At 44.3% G+C, this 24,435-nt stretch overlaps 1 protein-coding gene across 2 annotated transcripts in view; it reads right to left on the bottom strand.

Moving 5' to 3' along the window:
* Nucleotides 1-15,691, bottom strand: part of KIAA1147 (KIAA1147 ortholog) — a 47,199-nt gene extending 31,508 nt beyond the window's left edge. Inside the window, exon 1 of one of the 2 annotated variants that reach the window (XM_018046853.1) lies at nucleotides 14,881-15,691. In XM_018046853.1, coding sequence (XP_017902342.1) covers nucleotides 14,881-14,887 — 7 coding nt within the window. In that variant the 5' untranslated portion in view covers nucleotides 14,888-15,691. Of the gene's footprint in view, nucleotides 1-14,239; nucleotides 14,490-14,880 lie in introns of those variants that run through there. The other variant, XM_018046852.1, reaches the window with a different exon arrangement.

Here is a 24,435-nt window from a genome sequence, read left to right as displayed (position 1 = left end):
GAAGGAAATGGCAACCCACTCCATATTCTTGCCTGGGAAATCCCATGAACAGAGAAACCTGGCGGGCTACAGTCCATGGGCTCGCAAAAAGTCAGACATGAATGAGCGACTGAGCACGTACACTTCTGGTATTCATGGCCAAACATATATCTTAATATACATTAATACATATAGTAATACAGCTTATACAGCTTAATACAGCTGATCTGAGGAATAAAGCCTCCAGTTCCTCAGCTCAGTTCTCAAAGCTTCGTTCTTATTCTTCTGTGCCAGGGCAACCCTCGTTGCACAGAAATTGAAAGAATCAGATGAAGGGAATGAACTCTGTTATTTGCATCCTTCTCTGCTAGATGGATGCAAGCCCCTCTCAGTTGGGAAGGAAGGTCCATCACGGTCAGGCTGAATCACAGAATGGAATGTGGATTCCAGGACACCACTCTGGGAACGGTTCTTTATCCCACAGAAAGAACATCTCTGCTGACATACTCCTTGAATGAAAGGAAAGTAGATAAATCTACTATGGCCCTCATCCCAGCCTAATACAATCACTGTCTTAGATGTCTGTCTCCCCAGGAGACTGGACTTCTTAAAGGCAGGAACTCTGCTTGTTTATCTTTATATCCCAACAGAGCACAGTGCTCAGCATAGGACAGAATGAACATTAAAACAAAAACAAATATCCAGCTTTACTGAGGACAAGCGTGATTTTAAAAAGCTAGTAGTAATGATAGTGGTTTTTTTTAGTTTTTGTTTTTTTTTTTTAATGTGGGACTGTTTTTAAAGTCTTTATTGAATATGTTACAATATTGCTTCTGTTTTATGTTTTGGTTTTTTGGCTGCAAAGTATGTGTGGTCTTAGCTCCCCGACCAGAGATGGAATCTGTACCCCATGTACTGGAAGGTGAAGTCTTATCCAATGAATCACGAGGGAAGTGCTAGATATTGTAGTTAGGTAGAAAAATGTCCTTTTTCTCAGGACGTTTATACTGAAAGGAGTGAAGTCATGTCGGCATTTAGTTTCAAATGGTTGAGGTAAAGAGTTTATATCTGCATTTAGTAAGTTCTGATACAACGCTTCCTGAATTTGTGTCAGTTGATATACATCGAGAATAATGTGTACGCAGGGAATTTCACATTTGCTAATGTAACAGATTCAATGTGATCTCAATGAAAACCCCAGTAAGCTATTTGTGGATATTGACAAGTTAATTCTAAAGTTTACATGGAAAGGCACAAGGCTAAAATTAGCCAGCACGATACTGAAGAGAACCAACACTACCTGATTCTAACTAAGACTGACTATAAAGCCACAGGAATCCAGACAGTGTGGCATTGCCACAGATGGATCAATGGAACAGAATAGACAGCCCCAAAATATACCCACATGAATACAATCAACTGATCTTTGCCAAAGGAGCTCAGGTCATAAAATGGGAAAAAAAGATAGTCTTTTCAACAAGTGGTGTTAGAACAACTGAACATCCATATGCAAAAAACGAATCCAGACACAGACCTTACACTTGACACAACAAGTAACTCAATATGAATAGTATGCTTAAATGGAAAATGCAAAATTATAAAACTTGTAGAATATAGGAGAAAATCTAGGTGACTTTGGGTTTAGCAATATTTTTAGATACAACATCAAAAGCATCATCCACGAACAAAAAATTTGTTAGTTGTACTTCATTACAATTAAAAACTTCTCATCTGTGAAAGATGCTATTAAGAGAATAAAAAGACAAACTCATGATGGGGCAAAATATCTGCAAAAACATTTCTGATAAAGGCTTAAATCCAAATATACAAAGAACTCTTAAAACTCAACAATAAGAAAACAACTCAATTTAAAAAATGGACAAAATATCTAAATAGACATCTCACCAAAGAAGATATGTAGATGGCCAACACGTACATGAAAACCTGCTCAGTATCGCGTCATCAAGAAACTGCCAATTAAAATAATGAGATTGTATTACACACTACTCAGGTATTCTCACCTGGAGAATCCCCATGGGCAGAGGAGCCTGACAGGGGTCCATGGGGTCGCAAAGAGTTGGACAGGACTGAGTGACTAAGCACACACAGAACGGTCAAAATCCAAAACGCTAAAACACCAAATACTGACAAGAGTGTGCATCGACAGGAAACCTTGTCCGCTGCTGGTGGGAGTGCAAAATGGTACAGCCACTTAGAATGACAGTTTGACAGTTTAGTCTACAAAATCAAATATATGCGTACCACACAATCCAGCATCCTTTGTATTTACCCAACGAGCTGAAAACTTATGTCCACACAAAAGCCTGTACATTGATGTTTACAACAGCTTTACTTACAATTGCCTACAACTGGAAGCAACCAAAATGTCCTTCAAAAAGGTGAATGGATTAAAAAAACTGAAGGATATCCATATAAAACACACTGTGCTGGGCTTAGTCACTCAGTCGTGTCCAACTCTTTGCGACCCCATGAACCTTAGCCCGCCAGGCTCCTCTGTCCATGGGGATTCTCCAGGCAAGAATACTGGAGTAGGTTGCCGTGCCCTCTTCCAGGGGTTCTTCCCAACCCAGGAATCAAACCCAGATCTCCCGCATTGCAGGCGGATTCTTAACCATCTGAGTCAACAAAACACCATTCAACAACAAAAGGAAATGAGCCACCAAGCCACACAAAGGCATGGAGGGAACTTCTTAGAAGCATATTGCTAAGTGAAAGAAGCCAGTCCAAAAAAGATATATTCTGTATAATCCTGACTATATGACATTTTGGAAAGGAAAATCTACGGACAGTAAAAAAATATCTGGGGATAATCAAGGATAAATAACCAGAGCACAGAGGAGTTTTAGGGCAGTAAAATTATTCTGCATGATACTGTTATGGTAGATAACCTAACACTGTGCATTCTTCAAAGCCCATAGAAAGTACAACACAAAGAATGAACCCTAATGAAACCATGAACTTCAGTTAATAATAATGCATGAATATTGGTTCAACAATTGTAGCAAATATGCCACACTAATGCAAGATGTCAATAACAGGCAATGTAGGTGGGTGGGTAAGGGAAGAAGGTATATGATATGGAAACTCTGTATTTGCTGCTTAATTGTCCTATAAACCTAAAACTGTTAAAAATAAAATGTATTAATTAAAAAAGCTCATAAATGAACTAACCTAGGTTAATTATCCTGGGGGTAGAAACGATATTGTGGTTTAGGCAGGGTAATGGCCTTTTTCTTAGGAGATTTATACTTAAGTATTTAGAAATGAAATGCCATGATGCCTGCAAGTTACTTTCAAACAGTTCAGGAAAAAAGTATGTCTATACATCCTCAGTTCTGCTATAATGCTGGCTGAATTTGTTCCAAAGCAACCGACATATTAACAGTTTGATCACAGAGAATTCCATGTGTGCTGATACATGATTTTGATCTCAAGGATTACAATGTGCGTACAGAAAACTGCACCCAGCTGCAGAAATATACAAGATGAATCCCAACACAATGCTCAAACCCCTGCCTGCTACCTCGGTTCACCAAGTGTGTCCTGAGCTGCACTTACCTCCTCTAGTGCTACGACTTTCCACCCAGTTTCACAAAACCCTTTTCCACTGCTTCATAGTAACTCACAAGCCCCACCCTTCCAACCACCACCTTCGTAAGCAAACCACAGGTCTTTTTCTTTTTAAGTAGAGTGCCATATTTAAAGTAGTGATGTTCCTATCTTTCAAGTGTTACTCAAGAGGTTTTTAAATGTTGTGCCCCTCACCCCATCTTCCCCAGAAACGCTATGGTTTTTACTGCAGGATTTGCTTAGCACAGTGGTTTTTAGAAATGCATATTTCACATCATGGTAGAACTGACTTTACAAGCATAAAGCAAATATGGCAAAATGTCAACAAACGGGGAGTGAAGGATCTACCTAAGTGAGGGATTTACAGCTTTTTAAATTTCCTAAGGTGTAAAACAATTCAACATATGAGAGGGAGATAAGCTGACAGAGTAGAAGGACTGGAGCTTAACTCCTCCCACAAAAACACCAAAATCATAACTCCCTGCTGAACAACTATCAACAAAAAAAGACTGGAACCTATCAAAAAAGATACTCTACATCCAAAGACCAAAAAAAAAAAAAAAAAAAAAGTCACAATGAGATGTTCTTCCAAGGACAAACCAGGAAGAAATAGCCAATATGAACAAACTAATCACAAGTACTGAAATTGAAACTGTCATTTAAAAACCCAACAACAGAAGTCCAAGGCTTGCTGACTTCACAGGTGAATTCTATCAAACATTTAGAGACGAGTTAACACCTATCCTTATGAAACTCTTCCAAAAAAACTGAGGAGGAAGGAACACTCCCAAACTCATTCTATTAGGCCACCATCACCCTGATACCCAAACCAGACAAAATCAACACACACAAAAGAAAATTACAGGCCAACATCACTGATGAATACAAATGCAAAAACCCTCAACAAAATACTAGCAAGCCAAATCCAACAATACATTAAAAAGATCATACACCAGGATCAAGTGGGATTTATCCCAAGGATGCAAGGATTTTTCAATATCCACAAAACAATTAGTGTGATACACCATATTAACAAACTTAAGAATAAAAACCATATGATTATCTCAATAGATGCAGAAAAAGCTCTTGACAAAATTCAACACCAGTTTATGATTAAAAAAAAAAAAAGATTAAAAAAAACCAACAAACACTCTCCAGAAAGTAGACACAGAGGGAACCTACCTCAACATGCTGCTGCTGCTGCTAAGTCGCTTCACTCGTGTCCGACTCTGTGCGACCCCAGAGACGGCAGCCCACCAGGCTCCCTCGTTCCTGGGATTCTCCAGGCAAGAACACTGGAGTGGGTTGCCATTTCCTTCTCCAATGCATGAAAGTGAAAAGTGAAAGTGAAGTCAGTCGTGTCCAACTCCTAGCGACCCCATGGACTGCAGCCTACCAGGCTCCTCCGTCCATGGGATTTGCCAGGCAAGAGTGCTGGATTGGGGTACCATTGCCTTCTCCACCTCAACATAATAAAGGCCATATATGACAAACCCACAGCCAACACCATACTCAACGGTGAAAACATGAAAGCATCTCCTCCAAGATCAGGAACAAGACATGGATGTCTACTCCTGCCACTTTAATTCACCAGCTTTGCAAGTCCTAGCCGTGGCAAAAAGGAAAAAAAAAAAAAAAAAAAAAATGAAAGGAATCCAAACTGGAAAAGAAGTTAAACTGTCTCTGTTTTCAAATGACATGATACCACACATAGAAGATGCTAAAGATGCTAGTAATACCAGAAAACTACTAGAGTTCATCAATGAATTCAGTAAGGCTACAAGATACAAAATTAATACAGAAATCTCTTGCATTTCTATATACTAACAACAAAAGATCAGAAAGAGAAATTAAGGAAACAATTCCACTTACAATTGCATCAAAAAATAAAATACCTAGGAATAAACCTACCTAAGGAGGCAAAAGATCTGTACTCTAGAAAACTATAAGATGCTAATAAAAGAAACTGAAGATAACACAAATAGCTGCAAAGATATACCATGTTCTTGGATTGGAAGAATCAGCACTATCAGGATGCTTACACTATCCAAGGCAATCTACAGATTCAGTATAATCCCTATCAAATTACCAATGGCATTCTTCAACAAACTAGAACAAACTTTTTTTTTTTAATTTGTATGAAAATACAGAAGGCCCTGAATAGCCAAAGCAATCCCGAAAAAGAAAAATGGGGCTGGCTCCTTGACTTTAAACTACAAAGCTACACTACTCAAAACAGTATGGTACCGGCACAAAAGTAGAAATATAGATCAATGGAACGGGAAGCCCAGAAATAAACCCACACACCTATGGTCAATTAATCTAGGACAAAGAAGGCAAGAATGTACAATGCAGAAAAAAGTCTCTTCAATAAGTGGTGCTGGGAAAACTGGACAGCTACATGTAAAAGACAGCTACATGTAAATCAGAACATTCTCTAACACCAAACACAAAAATAAACTCAAAATTGATTAAAGACCTACAGGTAAGGCCAGATACTATAAAACTCTTAGAGGAAAACATAGGCAGAATGCTCTTTGACATAAATCAAGTAATATCTTTTTGGATCCACCTCTGAGAGTAACAAAAATAAAAACAAAAATAAACAAATGGAACCTAAGTAAACCTAAAAAGCTTTTACACAGCAAAGGAATCATAAGCAAAATGAAAACAGAACCCATACAATGGGAGAAAATGTTTGCAAAGTGACTGACAAGGAATTAATCTCCAAAATGTACAAACAGCTCACGCAACTCAATATTAAAGAACAAACAGCCCAGTCAAGAAGTGAGTGTTCAGTTGCTCAGTCGGGTCCGACTCTTTGATACCGTGAACTGTAGCCTGCAGACTCCTCTGTCCATGGGATTTTCCAGGCAAGAACTGTAGAGTGGGTTTCCATTTCCTTCTCCAAAGAAGTGGGTGGAAAATCTAACTATGCATGTCTCCAAAGAAGACCTACAGATGGCCAAAAGGCACACAAAAAGATGCTCACATCACTAGAGAAACGCATATCAAAACTACAGTGAGGCACCACCTCACATCAGTCAAAACAGCCAACATCAAAAAGTCTACAAATAAATGCTGGAGAGGGTGTGGAGAAAAGGGAACCCTCCTATACTGCTGGCAGCAAGGTAAACTGGACACCCATTATGGACAACAGTACGGAGGTTCCTTAAAAAAATCCCTGCCATATGATCCCGCAATCCCTGGCACACCCATTATGGACAACAGTACGGAGGTTCCTTAAAAAAATCCCTACCATGTGATCCCGCAATCCCTGGCACACCCATTATGGACAACAGTACGGAGGTTCCTTAAAAAAATCCCTACCATGTGATCCCGCAATCCCTGGCACACCCATTATGGACAACAGTACGGAGGTTCCTTAAAAAAATCCCTACCATATGATCCCGCAATCCCAGTTCTGGGCATGTATCTGGAGAAAACTATAATTTGAAAAGATACATGCACCCCAGTGTTCACCGTAGCCCTATTTGCAATAGCCAAGACAACCTAAATGTCCACTGACAGATGAATGGCTAAAGAGGTATGGTACATATCAATAGATACAACGAAATATCAGTCATCAGTTCAGTCGCTCAGTCGTGTCCAGCTCTTTGCAACCCCATGAATTGCAGCACGCCAGGCCTCCCTGTCCATCACCAACTCCCAGAGTTCACTCAGACTCATGTCCATCGAGTCAGTGATGCCATCCAGATTGGGCACCTACTGACCTGGGGAGTTCCTCTTTCAATATATCCTATCATTTTGCCTTTTCGTAGTGTTCATGGGGTTCTCAAGGCAAGAATACTGAAGTGGTTTGCCATTCCCTTCTCCAGCGGACCACATTGTGTCAGACCTCTCCACCATGCCCGCCCGACTTGGGTGGCCCCACAGGGCATGGCTTAGTTTCATTGAGTTGGACAAGGCTGTGGATAAAAAAGAATGAAATAATGCCACTTGCTGCAACATGAAAGGACCTGGGGATTATCACACCAAGCGAATTAAGTCAGAGAAAGACAAATACCATATATTTATATGTGGAATCTAACATGAAAGAAACGAACTTATTTACAAAGCAGAGAGAGACTCACAGGCTTTGAAAACAAATTTATGGTACCAAAGGGGAAAGGTGGGGAGGAGAGATAACTTAGGAGTTAGGTATTAACATATACACAGTACTATGTATAAAACAATCAACAAGGACCTACTGTACAGCACAGGGAACTCAATATTCTATAATAACCTATATGAGGAAAGAATCTGAAAAAGAATGGATATATGTATATGCATAACAGAAGCACTTTGCTGTACATCTGAAACTAACAATACTGCAAATCAACTATACCCCAGGATAAAAGAAAAATAAAAAAAATATATCCTATGAATTAAGGAACATAACTGAAATAACAGAGATGGGAAAAACCATAAGGTAAGCATAAAGGACTTTGCAAAAGCAAAAAATAATTGAGACAATGTGTTATATTTAGGAGGATGAAGCAGCATGATGGCTAAAGGTCATTCTTTAACAGAAAGAAAACATGATGCTCAAACATTAGAAGCCCATTTATATAAGAAAATTGTACAGGCTTAAAGGAAAGTGATTTTGCAAAAATAACAATCCTTGTGGTGAGCCATGCAGGGCCAGACAAACCTCACACAGAATGCTACCTACCCCAGGCTCAGCCCTCACATGCAAAGCCATTCGGTTTTCCAAATCTCCTCACCACACTTCAGGAACCCAGCCAGGGAGCTGAGGCCTGGCAGGATTGAACAGGAGGGCTGATCCCAGGGGTAAGCAATTAAAGAGAGGGGGCAATCAACATGGACAGGTGCCTTATTTCCCAGCTTGCTCTCCTTCCATCTCCAAGTCCCCCCTTGCCTTGGGCCTATCACAGGTACCCACGGTCCCTGCCTAGCCTCCAGCTGCTAAGACAACTTATGTGGAGGGATGGATATGACAGCATGGAGAACAGACGTGGCAATCTGCTTTGTGTACCTTCAGCCAGTCATTCAGTAGATATTGGTGGAACATAACTTGGCAGCCTGGAGCCAGACGCTGGGCTGGGGCACAGGAACTTGCACCAACAGATTACTGAGTTGGAATCTGTCTTATCTCCTACGTACAGGGCCGCCTCTATTTTCTCTTTCGCTCAAAATGTGGAATGACCGCCCCTCGCCCCAGCATATTTGGACTTCATTAACCACCATTTCTCCAGAGGAAAGAAAACATCAGCTGCCACTGTTGCTGCCTGTGAGAAAGCTGATCTCAGAAAACCAAAAGTGGAGAAAGCAATGGTCTTGAACCAAAACAATCTCTTTCTAATGGGAAATACGTGACTTTCCTTCCTCCTTTTCGCCCTCCTTGCTGGGCGGTTCCCAACCAACAATTTCCTCCTGAGGTCTTGATTTCATAATCAGTGACAGATGCAAAGGTCCTGTTACCGCTCCTTTGACCTCCAGTGGGGAGCTCTGTACCAGTTCTCCCCTCTCAGAAGAAATGTGCCTTGATTTTCAGCCTTTCCTTCAGCTTCTGCCCATCAGCATACACACAGGCCCTCATTCCAGTCAGAGGTACAAAGGAATCCTGTCTCATGAAAAAAGGCAAGAATCCAGGAGTACTCGTGGTCCCCACTTCTGCAGTAGGCCTCCAAACCTAAATGGAAGAAACCTCAGAAGCTTACAGGGTTCAGATTCTAACACCAGGAATGTCAACAGCCCATATCATTCGACTGGGTCTTACATAGCTTTGTTGTAACATCACCTAGGATGAGAGTCTATCCAAAGCCAAGGAAGAAAGGGTCAGGATAAAGAAACCTGAGGCAGGAAGAAATTCATCCTGGTGATTTCAAGTCAGCCATATGCCAATCCATGGCTGAATTCCAATGCATTAATTTTACATGGAAGAAACTTTCCATTTCACGGACGCCGTATGATTTTGCACCAGGCAGTGGTGTGGTGTGATGTGGGAAGAACCACAGACATTGGATGCAGGCAGAGCAGGCTTGCCTCTGGGTCCTGCCCCCACCTCTGCTCTGCAACTTAAGATGACTTCACCGCCCCGTGCCTCTGTCTGCCTCATGACTGCGAATGCTGTTGAAGGGATTAGATAATTCCTGGTCCATGGTGGGCATTCGGTAAGCGGTGGGTGTTAAGACTTCCCCTCCTACTCGAGTCTCCACCAGCTTTCAAGAGAAGAAACAGAAGTCACAGCAGATGGTCACCAACTGACTTGTCTCTGAAAACCCCAAGTAGGTGAATCACCAACAGCCTGGGAAAGAGTCTGCCAATATGGGAACTAAAGAAATCCACCGGTTGTAATCCACCAACTTCTGATCGAAAGTACAGAGAAAGGCCATGGCCGAATTACATCACTCGGAGAGGCTTGCTTGCCTTGGCTATCGGAACCAGCCTCCTCTTGGCCTCTATGAGCCGGCCATCCCTAGGACTGCTCTTCCTGTTTCAAAACTACACTCCAAATTTTCCACTCTCATTCTCCTCTGTCACTTTCCCACCAGTGGCTGGAGCCATTTATTATTTGCACGAGTCGGATGACCTGGCAGTCCTCCAAGTTATGCCTCAGACGCTACACCTGGCCCTGTCTCCCTGGGCCTCCATGTCACCGTTGTTAAAAAGAAAATAGCTTGTGTTTTGTTGACTGTAGGGAGAATGTATGGAGGTTAAAACTTGTGCATGTGAGTGATTTTAAATATTATGGTCATTTGAAGCATGCACTAAATTAAATAAGGGGTTTAGATGTAACTGAGGCACTGGCTAGAGGTTGAGGGAGGAACAGGTAATTCATCCCTAATCAGGAAGAACAAAGGAAAAAGAGACATCCTATAAACCGCGACAGGTGTCCCACCCCTCAGCCATCCCCACATAAACACACACATGCGAAGGAATTTTCCCCGGACACCCAAAAAATAACTCTGTAGAAAATGGAGCTGTTGAAAGTAGATCTCATAAATAACCAGTCTGGCAAGGCTGAATCACAGGTATCATCCATCGTAAGTTCAAAGCTCTACCGGGCTCAGGCTCATACACAGGCCCTCAGTTGCACGGCGAGACTGTTAATATCACCTTCAGAGAGGGGGTTGGGGAGGGGGGAGGCTGATTTCCAAGCATGACATTACCTTTTCCCTTAATTAGGCCGAGGAAGAAAATTTCGTTCCTAGAGACCCAAAGAACAGAGTCAAAGCTCTAAATGATGGGTTGGACACAATAAAAAAGCAATATTCTGGCTGCCAATCTCTCCCACCCGGCTCGCAGAGTCAGCATCTGGGCCTGCTTTCAATAGCAGCTTTGTAGCCCAGATGGCCGGCACCACCACCATCCCAGGGACTCCCTGCTCCAGATAAAGACTGAGTGTGTCCGCGAGTGAGTGTGTGAGAGAGAGACAGAGAGGACGGAGCGAGAGTGCGTGTCAGAGAAAGCGAGAGCCTGTACCTCTCTTGACCCTGAAGCCCTGGTCCTCACATCATCTACGGACCCAACCATACTTTAAACTGTAGCTCCAGTGAAAATAACATTCTTTGTGCCCCTACCGTCTTCTCTGATTCTTCCTACAGATGCTCAAGCCCAAACCTGTATCTGAAAGTATATACTCTCTTATTCCCATATAGCAGCTGAGAATCACTGAACATTCCCTGTCCAAGAATGTGTGTGTGTGTAATCAGGTCTACTTCTCCCTCTCACCCGTCCAAGTGTGTGTGTGTGCGTGCGTGTAACCAGGGTCCACTCCTCCGTCTCATTCCCTTTCAGCACACAGACCACTCCCGCCCTGACGGGTGACCCACAGGGGTGGATTCTCTCCTCCCCATCCCCTCTTGCACTCTCGCAGGCACACACACCAACATGTTGTTACCTGCAACCAGGAGGGAAGATGAATGAAATACCCACGCCCTAGGCAGTAAGTGCCTGGGGAGGTTTGGGGAGAAGGGGGAGGGGAGGACGCGGAGGACACAGTGGGAGGCGTGGGGCGCAGATGGGCAGGCATAGAGACTACAGCGTCTCCTATGTAAGAACTTCTGTGATACGATCTGATTTGGGTAAAGAAGCCAGTATTCACTTTACTACTTTGGGTATCATAGGCTTAGGAAGGCAAAAGTCTTGGTGGACCAAGATGAAACAGTACAACAGAGCAGACCTGCCTCCATAGCAGGATAAAGGTTGAGACGCTCAACTGAAACTGGGACACAGAAGCCTGGCCCCAGTGACGTCCGCCACTACCTGGGTATCCGAGGGCCTATGTGTCACCTCTGCAGACCGAGACTCCCCTAACCCTCACACAAGGGACAGGCTCTCTGAGGCCCTCGTCCCAGTGTTGGCCTTTGTGGCCCTGGGAACCCCAGGAGCATTCTTTCACTCATTCATCCCATCTTTTACTTTCAGGTGCCTCATCACACAATTTTTACTCAATACAGATACTATCAGAATTTTTTCTTTTTTTTTTTTTTTTACAGAAAGTAAAGTGCCATTCCGAACTAGGAAAATGATGAAAGAGAATTATGGGCAGGAAACAGCAGCTTTCCAAAAAAAAACAAAAACCATCAATCATAATTAAAAACACACTGCCTCCTGCCCACCCCACTTTTCCCCACCCATTCTTTCCCCTCTCTGCACACAGTTAACACGAAAAGTTAGGAGGGCAGATGTTCACGTCATGTTGTATATACTTGAAAGACAACCAGACTCACAGCCACACATTTATCAGCCAGTTAATATTTCCAAATTACTTAATCATCTTCTGTTTGCTCATGTATAAATGGGGTATAAATGATCATCCAATTAGAATGGTGGTGAGAATTAAGTGAAACAGCATTATAGTAAAACACCTACACAAAGCAGGTGTCCAAAAGCCTGTTAAATCCCTTCTTTCCACACTATCTTAATCTGAAAGCCATTACAAATACACACTTGTGTACGGGTGTGTCTCCACACACTTACCCACAAAACCATGCTCACCAGCTGTGACTAACAAGGCAGGGGGAGGGGCCCAGCTCTGAGGTACTTTTCAGTATTATTAACTCCACCTGTGGTTAGCCCAGAATTATTTTTTTTTCCTCCTCCTCTTCCCCTCTGTCTTTACCATCAGTGCAACCACTGCTAAATCAGACCCTGTGAATGCTCCCTCTCCATTTCTACTCTTAAACACTTTTCAGAAAGAATTTCATGTGCATATCTATTTACAGAAGGAATAAGGAATATTATGAGTTACAAAATAGTATGTTTTTCTCTAGCGATCAAGGTTACTTCAGTCAAAAATGTACAGTTTTCCTGTCTGGGAGTGCCAACCATATGTCAGTTAAGCAGCCTATGTGATGAGCATTAAAAAACAAAACATAGAAAATGACAGTATGTACATGTGAAAGGGATTAGTTCTATTTCATGAAACTTTAATGTATGTATGGAGCAAACTGATTGGTATGTACAATGAATTTCATATGTTGGGTCACAGTCGAAAAAGTTTGAAAGCCATAGGGAAGGGGCCAAGAAATCGCCAGGAGTCAGAAAGGTCTAGTCTCCCCACAGCTGTTCCTATTTCTTCCTGGGCCTTGCTGGGTTCCAATCCTGCCCATCTTCTGACATCTCAAGATCCTCACCCCTTTTCCTTTCCCTTTCACCCCATCACAACCTTTCATGTTTTTCAGAAAGGTTTCTACAGCTCATCCTTGGAGGACCAGGTAGGGAACTAAAGAAAAAACCGACACTCCACATAATCAGACACTCCACATTCCAGCAACTTCAGTGGACTGAGAACAGAAAGACCCATCTGGGTTTTCTTAACCCCAATTCCATGGACAGAGGAGCCTGGCAGGCTCAGGTCCGTGGGGTTGCGAAGAGTCCTACACGACTGAGCGACTAAGTTTTCAGAACCATGAGCTCTCCTCCCTCCACTCCCGACCACTTGAGGCTCTCCGAGGGAGGTATTAGCGACTGCACAACAACTTAACGCCTTCACTTTTGAACCCCAGGAATTCGCTCACCAGTAAAATGCACACTTCCTTACCGGATGGTTAGGTTAAAGATTATGCGAGATCACCCTTTAACTCTCCAAAAACACCCGCGAAGAGCCTACCGGGGAGGTTTCTCTTTTAATCCGTCTCCAGCTTAATCCCTCTGTGCCATCCCTTAATGCTCCAGGCGTTAATTGCTCAAAATAATGCCGTCAGAGAGACTGAACTTGGGCGCTCACAAAGTTACCAGGCGGATAGGGATGGGGAGCGAGGGCGGGAAGCAGAGAAGCTGGAGGCTTAGGACGATTTGTTTCCGAAGGAATTCACCTAGAGGAGTGGAGGGGCGTTCCTCTTCTTCACAGGAGAACCCGATTAGCCGAGCCCGAAAAGAAAACAAAAGCTAGCGTGCCCGTAGCCACGAACAGGATCCTCTATCACCCGAGAAGTGCAAACAGGACTGTGGACTGGGGCGCCGGCTGGGGACCCGCCGGGAGGCAGCGGGACGGAACGGGAGAGGGGGCCCCGGGGGCGCAGGGAACAAAGCCCCACGCCCCCAGCCCTCCGAGGCACCCCCTGCCCGCCCGGGGGGGCAGCAGCCGGCGAGGAGAGGGGTGCAGGTGTGCGGGTGCGCGCGCAGCGAGCCCCTCCCCCGCCGTCCCCGAAGCCCGGTTGGGGGGCGACGCTCGCCCCGCTCCCGGGGCGGCTCTCACCCGAGCGGGGATCGAAGGTGACCACGAACACGGCCACCACCTGGTCCTCCTCCACGTCGCCCAGCTCGAGGCGCCCGGGTTGCCGCAGCTCCTCGGGCTCCCGCCTCCTCGGCGGCTCCGCGGCCGCCCAGCCGCCCCCACCGCCGCCCCAGCCCCGGCCTCCAGCCTGCGGGACCGGGGCCCGCGGCGGGGAGACGGCGGGGCCCTCGGCCCAGCGCAGCAGCGGCGCCGCGTCTCCGCGCTCCACCATGGCGAGGCGAGGCGCGGCGCGGCGGCGAGGAGGAGCCGCGGGCGGCGAGGGGCGGGCGCAGGGGCGGGCTGCGGGAACTCCCCTCGCCGGGCGGGCTGCCCGCCGCCGCCGCCACCGCCGCCACCGCCGCCGCCCGGGCCTCCGCGCACCCGCCGCGCCGCCGCCGCCCCAGGCCCGCACCTGCCCCGGCCGCCCCGCCCCGCGCCCAGCGTCCTCCCACCCCGCTCGGCTGCGTGCCGATCCCGCCCGAGGAGGCGTCCTCCCTACCCGCTTCGCGGAACTGCGTGCCGGGTTTGAGATTTCACGGATGCATCGGCGCTCTCCGGGATGGGGAAAAGTGCGGTGACCGGGACGCGCAGCCACTTGCATCTGTCTACCTGTGCTTTCTCACCTAGCATTCCGTGCGATGACCGTACCGCCGTGAATTGTTATTCGCCACCATTATTTTGAAAGTCCCCTGGACATGCAGACCGTGACAGATAGGTGTTACATAACCCTCGATGTGCGGCCAGAGCTCCCGCGGCGCTGCGAGTGAAGCAGAAGAGGGGAGCGGTGGCTGCCCGCGTTGTTTGCGCTTGGGATGTGGCCTGATCGCCTGAAGCTGTGGGCTTTGGTGTCCGGCCTGGAGCAGTTGTGTGTATCGCTCTGTCGGTGTGCCCTTGAATGGGCTGGAGAGTGCCTGACCCTGGGCTTCCTGGACCCTGCTCGGGGCGCCATCCATTGCAGTGACTGAGTCTCTACAGACAGTGGTGGACCGTCACTTGCCCTTGGCACAGGGTGGGGGGTGGGGGCGGAGAGGTTGCTCTAAAATAATCGCCTAGAGGAAAGCAGTCCCTATTCTTTAGGGTAGAATGCTGCCTGGATTCTGTATTGTTCTGAATTTTGGTCTGGAAGCAGCAACCTTGGGTCATCACTGATGATCTCCTTGAGAAGAGGGGTTAGATCGTGTTATCACAGCCCGTCTAGCTCGTAAATATGACTCTTTATAACACCCCCTGGGTAACAACCAGTAAACAAATCCTCTGGGTCCTTCTGAGGGCAGGCAAAAACCCCAGGCTGTCCTGAACTGTGGAGAAACTGGGTGTCTGAACTAGTCTCTCTCCTCATCTGATTCTTTCTCATTATTTTAATGGCTATTCCTATTTTCCTCCACCTCCTCTGATGACATAACCACCAGATTTACCCTAAGGGTCGAGGCATTCAAAATGTTACTTCTAAATAGAAAATGGAGGTTCATGCTGCTGCTGCTGCTAAGTCGCTTCAGTCGTGTCCGACTCTGTGCGACCCCATAGACAGCAGCCCATGAGGCTCCCCCGTCCCTGGGATTCTCCAGGCAAGGACACTGGAGTGGGTTGCCATTTCCTTCTCCAATGCATGAAAGTGAAAAGTGAAAGTGAAGTCGCTCTGTCGTGTCCGACTCTTAGCAACCCCATGGACTGCGGCCCACCAGGCTCCTCCATCCATGGGATTTTCCAGGCAAGAGTGCTGGAGTGGGGTGCCATTGCCTTCTCCCATGGGGGTTCATAGAATATCCTTAATCCATTCCCAAAGCCATCAGCTTTAGTCTGACTTTCCTACCCCCCCCACCCCTCCTCCACATCAAGGGACTTCCTTTTTCTGATTTTTTGTGTGGACTCACCCCATCCAGAATCCCCTAGTTTTAATACCCTCAAGTTGTATATATATACCAGGAAATAAACTCATAATCTCCATCCCAATTGATTTTCTATATAAACAGAAGACCAAAATGTTCACACCCTAAATCTAGCAGCTTTTCCAATCTTCATTTAAGCAGGAGGTCTAGCTCACCAGCCATCATGTCATTCTTAAGACCTGTGAGTGCTCAGTCACGTCTAACTCTTTGTGACTGCGTGGGCTGTACTCTGCCAGTCTCCTCTGTCCATGGGATTTCCCAGGCAAGAATACCGGAGTGGGTTGCCATTTCCTTCTCCAGGGGATCCTTCCTACCCAGGGATCAAACCTGCATCTCTTGTATTGGTTCTTACCACTGAGCCCCCAGAGAAGCCCTGCATAATGCATGCTCAACAAATATTTGTCAACTAAGTAAATGAATGAAAGTAGAGCCTTAAGCCTCTATACAACTGGCCCCTCCCACCAGGCTTAATCTCATATCTTGCACATAGAGCTCAAAAACGTTAATGATGCTGATGACACCCTGCTTAACACATTCACAGTATGAAAGAGGCTCTGTACCTGACCATCAGATTGATCTTTTGTCTATTGAATTTCACAGGATGATAGGAAGGGAACTAATTGAACTTAGCTGTTGGAATAGAACTGGTGAGAAACCTGTGTTGAAGACAAGAAGAAATAAAGATCTGTCACGTTCAGAGACCTGAGGATACTGTTGAATTTATTTTATTTTCTGGTGACGCCACGTAGCATTGTTGTCATTGTTCAGCCTCTAAGTCATCTCCTACTTTTTATATGACTCCATGGATTGCAGCATGCTAGGCTTCCTTGTCCTTCACTGTCTCCTGGAGTTTGCTCAAGCTCATGTCCATTGAATTGGTGATGCCATTCAACCTTCTCATCCCCTGTCGCCCCCTTCTCTTGCTCTTAATCTTTCCTAACATCAGGGTCTTCTCTAATAAGTTGACTCTCCATATCAGGTAGCCAAGTATTGGAGCTTCAGCATCAGCATCAGTCCTTCCAGTGAATATTCAGGGTTGATTTCCTTTAGGACTGACTGGTTTGATCTCCTGGTATCCAAGGGATTCTCAAGAATCTTCTCTAACACCACAGTTTGAAAGCATCAGTTCTTTGGCACTGAGCCACACAGCATACAAAATCTTCATTCCCCAACCAGGGACTGAATCCACGCCCTCTGCAGTGGAAGCATGGCGTCTTAGTCACTAGACCACCAGGGAAGTCCCAATGTTAAATTTTTTAATGAGTTCCCCCAGAATCCCATATATCTCAAATTTTAAAAGAAATTATTTTACTTTTCCAAATACCAATATGTCTACATTATGTAAAACACATTGCATAAAACATCTATATTATGTATCTATAATATATAAAAATACATTGTAAGATATATTAAAGTATTTTTGCTTTATCATCTTACCACTGAGTTGGCCCCTGTTAACATTTTGTTTAGTCTATCTCATCAATTGTAGGGTGCAAAATTTTTCACTTGTTAGGATTGCTATGGTGGCTCATATATGCTGCCAGCCCTGTTGAGGTCTAGGTCTCACAGGGGAGATGTGTGTCTGTTTTTGCAGCCATCTGAGGCAACACCAACCTGAGTTGATGCTCTGAGTTAAATTGCCCTGAGTTAAATTCTCTGCTGGAAGTTCTTTGGACCATGCTGGTAGTGTGAATTCAAAATGCAAGCTAGTGCGAGCCCTACCTTATAATTCTTAGGTGAGATTTTTTTTCTTCTTCTCTGCATCCAATGACAAAGTTGAGACAAGCAAGCTCCCTTGCCCGGCCTTCTCTACATGGGAGGTTTATTTGCCGAAGCTATGTAGACAACATCATATTACACTCAGCATCACGGACATTTTTTATTCTCAGTGGTATGTGAAAATAACAGTAAAATAATGGTGTATCTTAAAATAAATGATAGATTTAGATGTTTTTCTTCCTGGGTGTTTACATGTTGAAATCATACTGTATATCAATTTTGTATTCTTTTTTTCACTTATCAAACTGTGAACAATTTGCTATTCTATTAGAAACTTTATACACATCATTTTAATGGTTCCTCATGTATGCATTCTGAAAATTTATTTACCCATTCTCATTGTTGGAAAATCAAGCTTTTCCCTTTTTTGCTGTGGCTGAATTTCACTCTGAACTCACAATAGGTACTTACACTATGCCAAGTCCTGCTGTGAAGAAAACAGACATCCCTTCCCATCAGGCTTTCAGCCTAGCAGACAAGGCAGCTATCAGGGAAAAAATGAAATCTAGAATGAGGGACGACAAACAGGGCAAGTACAATCGGTCACTCAGGCTGCTGACTTACGACAGATTGCCAGAGGTGGCAATACCGGCTTAAGGTGCATCCATGTTTTGATTGTACTGCCAAATTGTTGAGTCACAAGTGTACAAGGGCCTCAATCTCACTTCCCTCTCATCCCAAATAGATAGTGCCATTTAAAATCTTTTTTTTTTTGTGCCAGTTGTCAGATGGCCGTGGTATTTTAAGTTAATCTTTTGTGACTGAATCTAATCATGGTTTTGAAATAAATGTTGGTGGTTTGTGGTTCCTCTTCAGGGTAGTGTCAGAAGACACTGTCTGAAGAATTGTTATCAACTGGCATGAGTTCTTTATGCAGCAAGAATATTCATCTTGTATGTCTGTTATTAATGTAGAATATTAATATATATATGTGTGTGCGTGTGCTGTGTGCTCAGCCCCTCAGTCATGTCCAAGTCTTTATTACTCCATGGACTGTAGCCTGCCAGGCCCCTCTGTCCATGGGATTCTCCAGGCAAGGATACTGGAGTGGCATGCCATTTCCTATTCCAGGGGATTTTCCCAACCCAGGGATCAAACCTGCATTTCTTCTGTCCCTTGAATTGGCAGTCAGGTCCTCTACCACTGAACCACCTGGGAAACCACATATATAAATTCACATATAAATTTCTATTTCTAGGAGAGGTAGTCTTCTTTCTTTACTCATTTTTTTTTTAAAGTCATCGGCTATTTCTTTGACAATCATTTTTCCATGTTACATTTAAAATCATTTTATCCAGTTTCCTTGGAGCCGATTATACAGAGTGAAGTAAGCCAGAAAGAAAAACACCAATACAGTATACTAACACATATATATGGAATTTAGAAAGATGGCAGTGACGACCCTGTATGCAAGACAGGAAAAAAGACACAGATGTGTATAACGGACTTTTGGACTCAGAGGGAGAGGGAGAGGGTGGGATGATTTGGGAGAATGGCATTCTAACATGTATACTATCATGTAAGAATTGAATCGCCAGTCTATGTCTGACACAGGATACAGCATGCTTGGGGCTGGTGCATGGGGATGACCCAGAGAGATGTTATGGGGAGGGAGGTGGGAGGGGGGTTCATGTTTGGGAACACATGTAAGAATTAAAGATTTTAAAATTAAAAAAATTAAAAAACTAATAAAAGGAAAAGAATAAAAAAAATAATAATAAAATAAAACCATTTTATCCAGTTTCCAAAAAATTACGAATTATTTTCAGGTCTAACTGAATGAGATCTGACCCCTAAATAATGCAGGTTTGAACCACATGACATCCGCTGGATCACCAAAAAAAGTAAGAGAGTTCCAGAAAAACATCTATTTCTGCTTTATGGACTATGCCAAAGCCTTTGACTGTGTGGATCACAATAAACTGTGGAAAATTCTGAAAAAGATGGGAATACCAGACCACCTGACCTGCCTCCTGACAAACCTGTATGCAGGTCAGGAAGCAACAGTTAGAACGGACATGGAACAACCGACTGGTTCCAAATAGGAAAAGGAGTACGTCAAGGCTGTATACTGTCATCCTACTTATTTAACTTCTATGCAGAGTACATCATGAGACATGCTGGGCTGGAGGAAGCACAAGCTGGAATCAAGATTGCCAGGAGAAATATCAATAACCTCAGATATGCAGATGACACCACCTTTATGTCACAAAGTGAATAAGAACTAAAGAGCCTCTTGAAAGTGAAGGAGGGGAGTGTAAAAGTTGGCTTAAAGCTCAGCATTCAGAAAACGAAGATCATGGCATCTGGTCCCATCACTTCATGGCAAATAGATGGGCAAACAGTGGAAACAGTGGCTGACTTTATTTTTCTGGGTTCCAAAATCACAGCAGATGGTGATTGCAGCCATGAAATTTAAAGATGCTTACTCCCTGGAAGGAAAGTTATGACCAACCAAGACAGCATATTAAAAAGCAGAGACATTACTTTGCCAACAAAGGTCTGTCTAGTCAAGGCTATGGTTTTTCCAGTGGTCATGTATGGATATGAGAGTTGCACTATAAAGAAAGCAAAGTGCAGAAGAATTGATGTTTTTTGAACTGTGGTGCTGAAGAAGACTCTTGAGAGTCCCTTGGACTGCAAGGAGATCCAACCAGTCCATCCTAAAGGAGATCAGTCCTGGGTGTTCACTGGAAGGACTGATGCTGAAGCTGAAACTCCAATAGTTTGGCCACCTCATGCGAAGAGTTGACTCGTTGGAAAAGACCCTGATGTTGGGAAAGATTGAGGGCAGGAGGAGATGGGGACGACAGAGGATGAGATGGTTGGATGACATCACTGACTCAATCAATGGACATGGGTTTGGGTGGACTCCGGGAGTTGGTGATGGACAGGGAGGCCTGGCATGCTGCGGTTCATGGGGTTGCAAAGAGTCGGACACGACTGAGCAACTGAACTGAACTGAACTGATGAAGGCAAAACTTCAGTGTGGGGATCTTGTCATTGAATCAGTAGGAAGAAATGACTGAGAATGTTTGGGCAAATTTCTTGGGACTTCCTGAGCCCACCCCTCGGAGTAGAGAGAGAGAGTCAAGAATGAGGCACAACAGACCCAGCCCTTAGAATGAGGCTTTTTCATCCATAATAATTTCTTCCCTTTAAAGTAGTGAGTGTGTATGTGTTTGTGTATGTGAGAAAGAGACGCAGAGAAACAGAGACACAGACACAAAGAACCTCATCTTTGTGGCTGCAGGACTGGCCTTGGACTTGGTCACATAGGCAATACTGCTGTAATTGTAGAGATCCTGGGGATGGTCAAATGCCACGTAAATTCTTCCAACTGTGCCCACAGAGAAAAGATCAGTCTAATGACTCTATATCATTTTAAACTCTCTGCTCCTTAAAGTATGGGCAGTACACCAGACATCTCTAAATTATTGGGATTTCAGGTTAGAACTTTGTTCCTGTTCTAAGAAGAACACTGTCTTGTGAGAGGACAAGTAGTTTATCTCTGTTTTAACAGCCATTCTGATGAATATCCTCTAGTTCTAGCAAACAGGCAATTCATTAGAATCTAATTTATTATATAGTTTTATAGTAGGTTTCAAATAAATAGATTAATCTAAGGATTTTTTCTAATGACGCCAAAGTATTCATGGGTTAAAGGACATGTTATCCACAATGGGCTGTAAAATATTCTAGCACCCACCCCCAAGGAAGGTGCAAATGTAAGTGAAACAAGGTTGTAAAATTGCTCTTAATTTTTGGAACCTAGATTACTGGTCCATCAGGACCCATTATACCATATTTCCTCTACTTTTGGTGCATTTGAACATTTCCACAAGAAAAAACAGAACAAGAAAAATATTCGTGATAGACTCATCAGCTTTAAAATGACTTCCAGGCTTTATCTTAACTGGCCCACAATCTTTCCTTGGAATTCTGTTCTGCTGCAAATGCTGTTTATTAGACATAGATGTATAAGCACTTACAAAGGAGAAACATGGAGGCCAAATATAAGCATTTTCAGTTCAGTTCAGTCGCTCAGTCGTGTGCGACTCTTTGCAACCCCATGAATTGCAGCACGCCAGGCCTCCCTGTCCATCACCATCTCCTGGAGTTCACTCAAACTCACGTCCATCGAGTTGGTGATGCCATCCAGCCATCTCATCCTCTGTCGTCCCCTTTTCCTCCTGCCCCCAATCCCTCCCAGCATCAAAGTCTTTTCCAATGTGTCAACTCTTCGCATAAGGTGGCCAAAGTACTGGAGTTTCAGCTTTAGCATCATTTCTTCCAAAGAACACCCAGGGTTGATCTCATTCAGAATGGACTGGTTGGATCTCCTTGCAGTCCAAGGGACTCTCAAGAGTCTTCTCCAACACCACAGTTCAAAAGCAACAATTCTTTGGAGCTCAGCTTTCTTCACAGTCCAACTCTCACATCCATACATGACTACTGGAAAAACCATACCTTGACTAGCTGGACCTTTGTTGGCAAAGTAATGTCTCTGCTTTTGAATATGCTATCTAGGTTGGTCATAACTTTCCTTCCAAGGAGTAAGCCTCTTTTAATTTCATGGCTGTAGTCACCATCTGCAGTGATTTTGGAGCCCCCAAAAATAAAGTCTGACACTGTTTCCAATGTTTCCCCATCTATTTGCCAGGAAGTGATGGGACCAGATGCCATGATCTTAGTTTTCTGAATGCTGAGCTTTAAGCCAACTTTTTCACTCTCCTCTTTCACTTTCATCAAGAGGCTTTTTAGTTCCTCTTCACTTTGTGCCATAAGGGTGGTATCATCTGCATATCTGAGGTTATCGATATTTCTCCTGGCAATCTTGTTTCCAGCTTGTGCCTCTTCCAGCCCAGCGTTTCTCATGATATACTCTGCATATAAGTGAAATAAGCAAGGTGACAATATACAGCCTTGACGTACTCCTTTTCCTATTTGTAACTGGTCTGCTGTTCCATGTCCAGTTCTAACTGTTGCTTCCTGACCTGCATATAGGTTTCTCAAGAGGCAGGTCAGGTGGTCTGGAAATTCACAAAAACAAAATGGCTGTCTGAGGAGGCCTTACAAATAGCTGTGAAAAGAAGAGAAGCCAAAAGCAAAGGAGAAAAGCAAAGATACAAGCATCTGAATGCAGAATTCCAAAGAATAGCAAGAAGAGATAAGAAAGCCTTTCTCAGCGATCAATGCAAAGAAATGGAGGAAAACAACAGAATGGGAAAGACTAGAGATCTCTTCAAGAAAATTAGAGCTACCAAGGGAACATTTCATGCAAAGATGGGCTCGATAAAGGACAGAAATGGTATGGACCTAACAGAAGCATTGTTGAGTATTGTTAATGATTGATGTGATTATCAGTAGATTGACTGGGGCTGGTGATGCTGTCTCTGTGCACTCTCTCTTAGTTGAGGGAGGAGCTCAAGATAAAGTCCCCTTCATGGCTCTTGGCTTTGCTGACCACCCTTGTCATGGGAGAGATTCCCTGGTAACTCAGCTGGCAAAGAATCCTCCTGCAATGAAGGATGACCCTGGTTTGATTCCTGGGTCCGGAAGATCCCCTGGCGAAGGGATAGATTACCCACTTCAGTTTTCTTGGGCTTCCCTGGTGGCTCAGCTGGTAAAGAATCCGCCCACAGTGCAAGAGACCTGGGCTGGATCTCTGGGTTAGCAAGATCCCCTGGAGGAGGGAAAGGCTACCCACTCCAGTATTCTGGTCTGGAGAATTCCATGGACTACATAGTTCAAGGGATAGCAAAGAGTCGGATATGTCTGACTTTCACTTTCTTTTTTGTTGGGAGCCAGCGTGAGGAATCCCACCCGTGACAAGGTCACGCGGAAGGAAGCCTGACAAAACGCAAGGACGTGTTCGGCTTCAGGGATTCCCCCTGGAAATTCCTGAGCATCCACCCCCCAAGACCAGAATCTGCCTGATTTCCTGTGTTATGCTTTCCACCTACTCTTCTGTCATTAACAGGGGACTGTCCCCCCACCACCTTTTTCTGGAAAAAATTAGAGCTTTTAGATAATAAATCTCCTGGGCATAAAACGAGTGTTTCAATCCAAAAACCCCTCTGATGGCTTTCTAGCCTGCCTGCAGGCTGCGCGTGTGATTGTTTGAGGCCTCCGGACTGCGGGAGGCACAGGAAGCTTAAAACATCCTAGGAATGTCGGGGCTTCCGAGGAGTCAAAATCATTAGAATAGGACTGATTAAAGGTTTCATTTGTTGAGCCAATACTTGCTGCCAAATTTTCATATCTTTTATTTTTAGGTATAGTTGGTATATAGAAAAACAGGTAGTAGACCTGGTATTAGCAACATTAAATCTTTGAGTTAAGTGCTTTCTTTGTTATAACCCACTGCACCTTTGTTCTACAGGAATGTAACTTTTTTGTACTTTGAGGGTGATGCAGAGTAAAGAAAAAACACTTCTAGGGAAAAGGAGTTTTCTGGACAATTATCCAGGAAGAGAGCCATAAAAACGTTAACAAGCCTCTTGGCCAAAA

This window comes from Capra hircus, chromosome 4 (assembly GCF_001704415.2).
Source record: "Capra hircus breed San Clemente chromosome 4, ASM170441v1, whole genome shotgun sequence".
Lineage (NCBI taxonomy): Eukaryota > Metazoa > Chordata > Mammalia > Artiodactyla > Bovidae > Capra > Capra hircus.
This window is presented reverse-complemented; position numbering and strand designations above follow the sequence as displayed.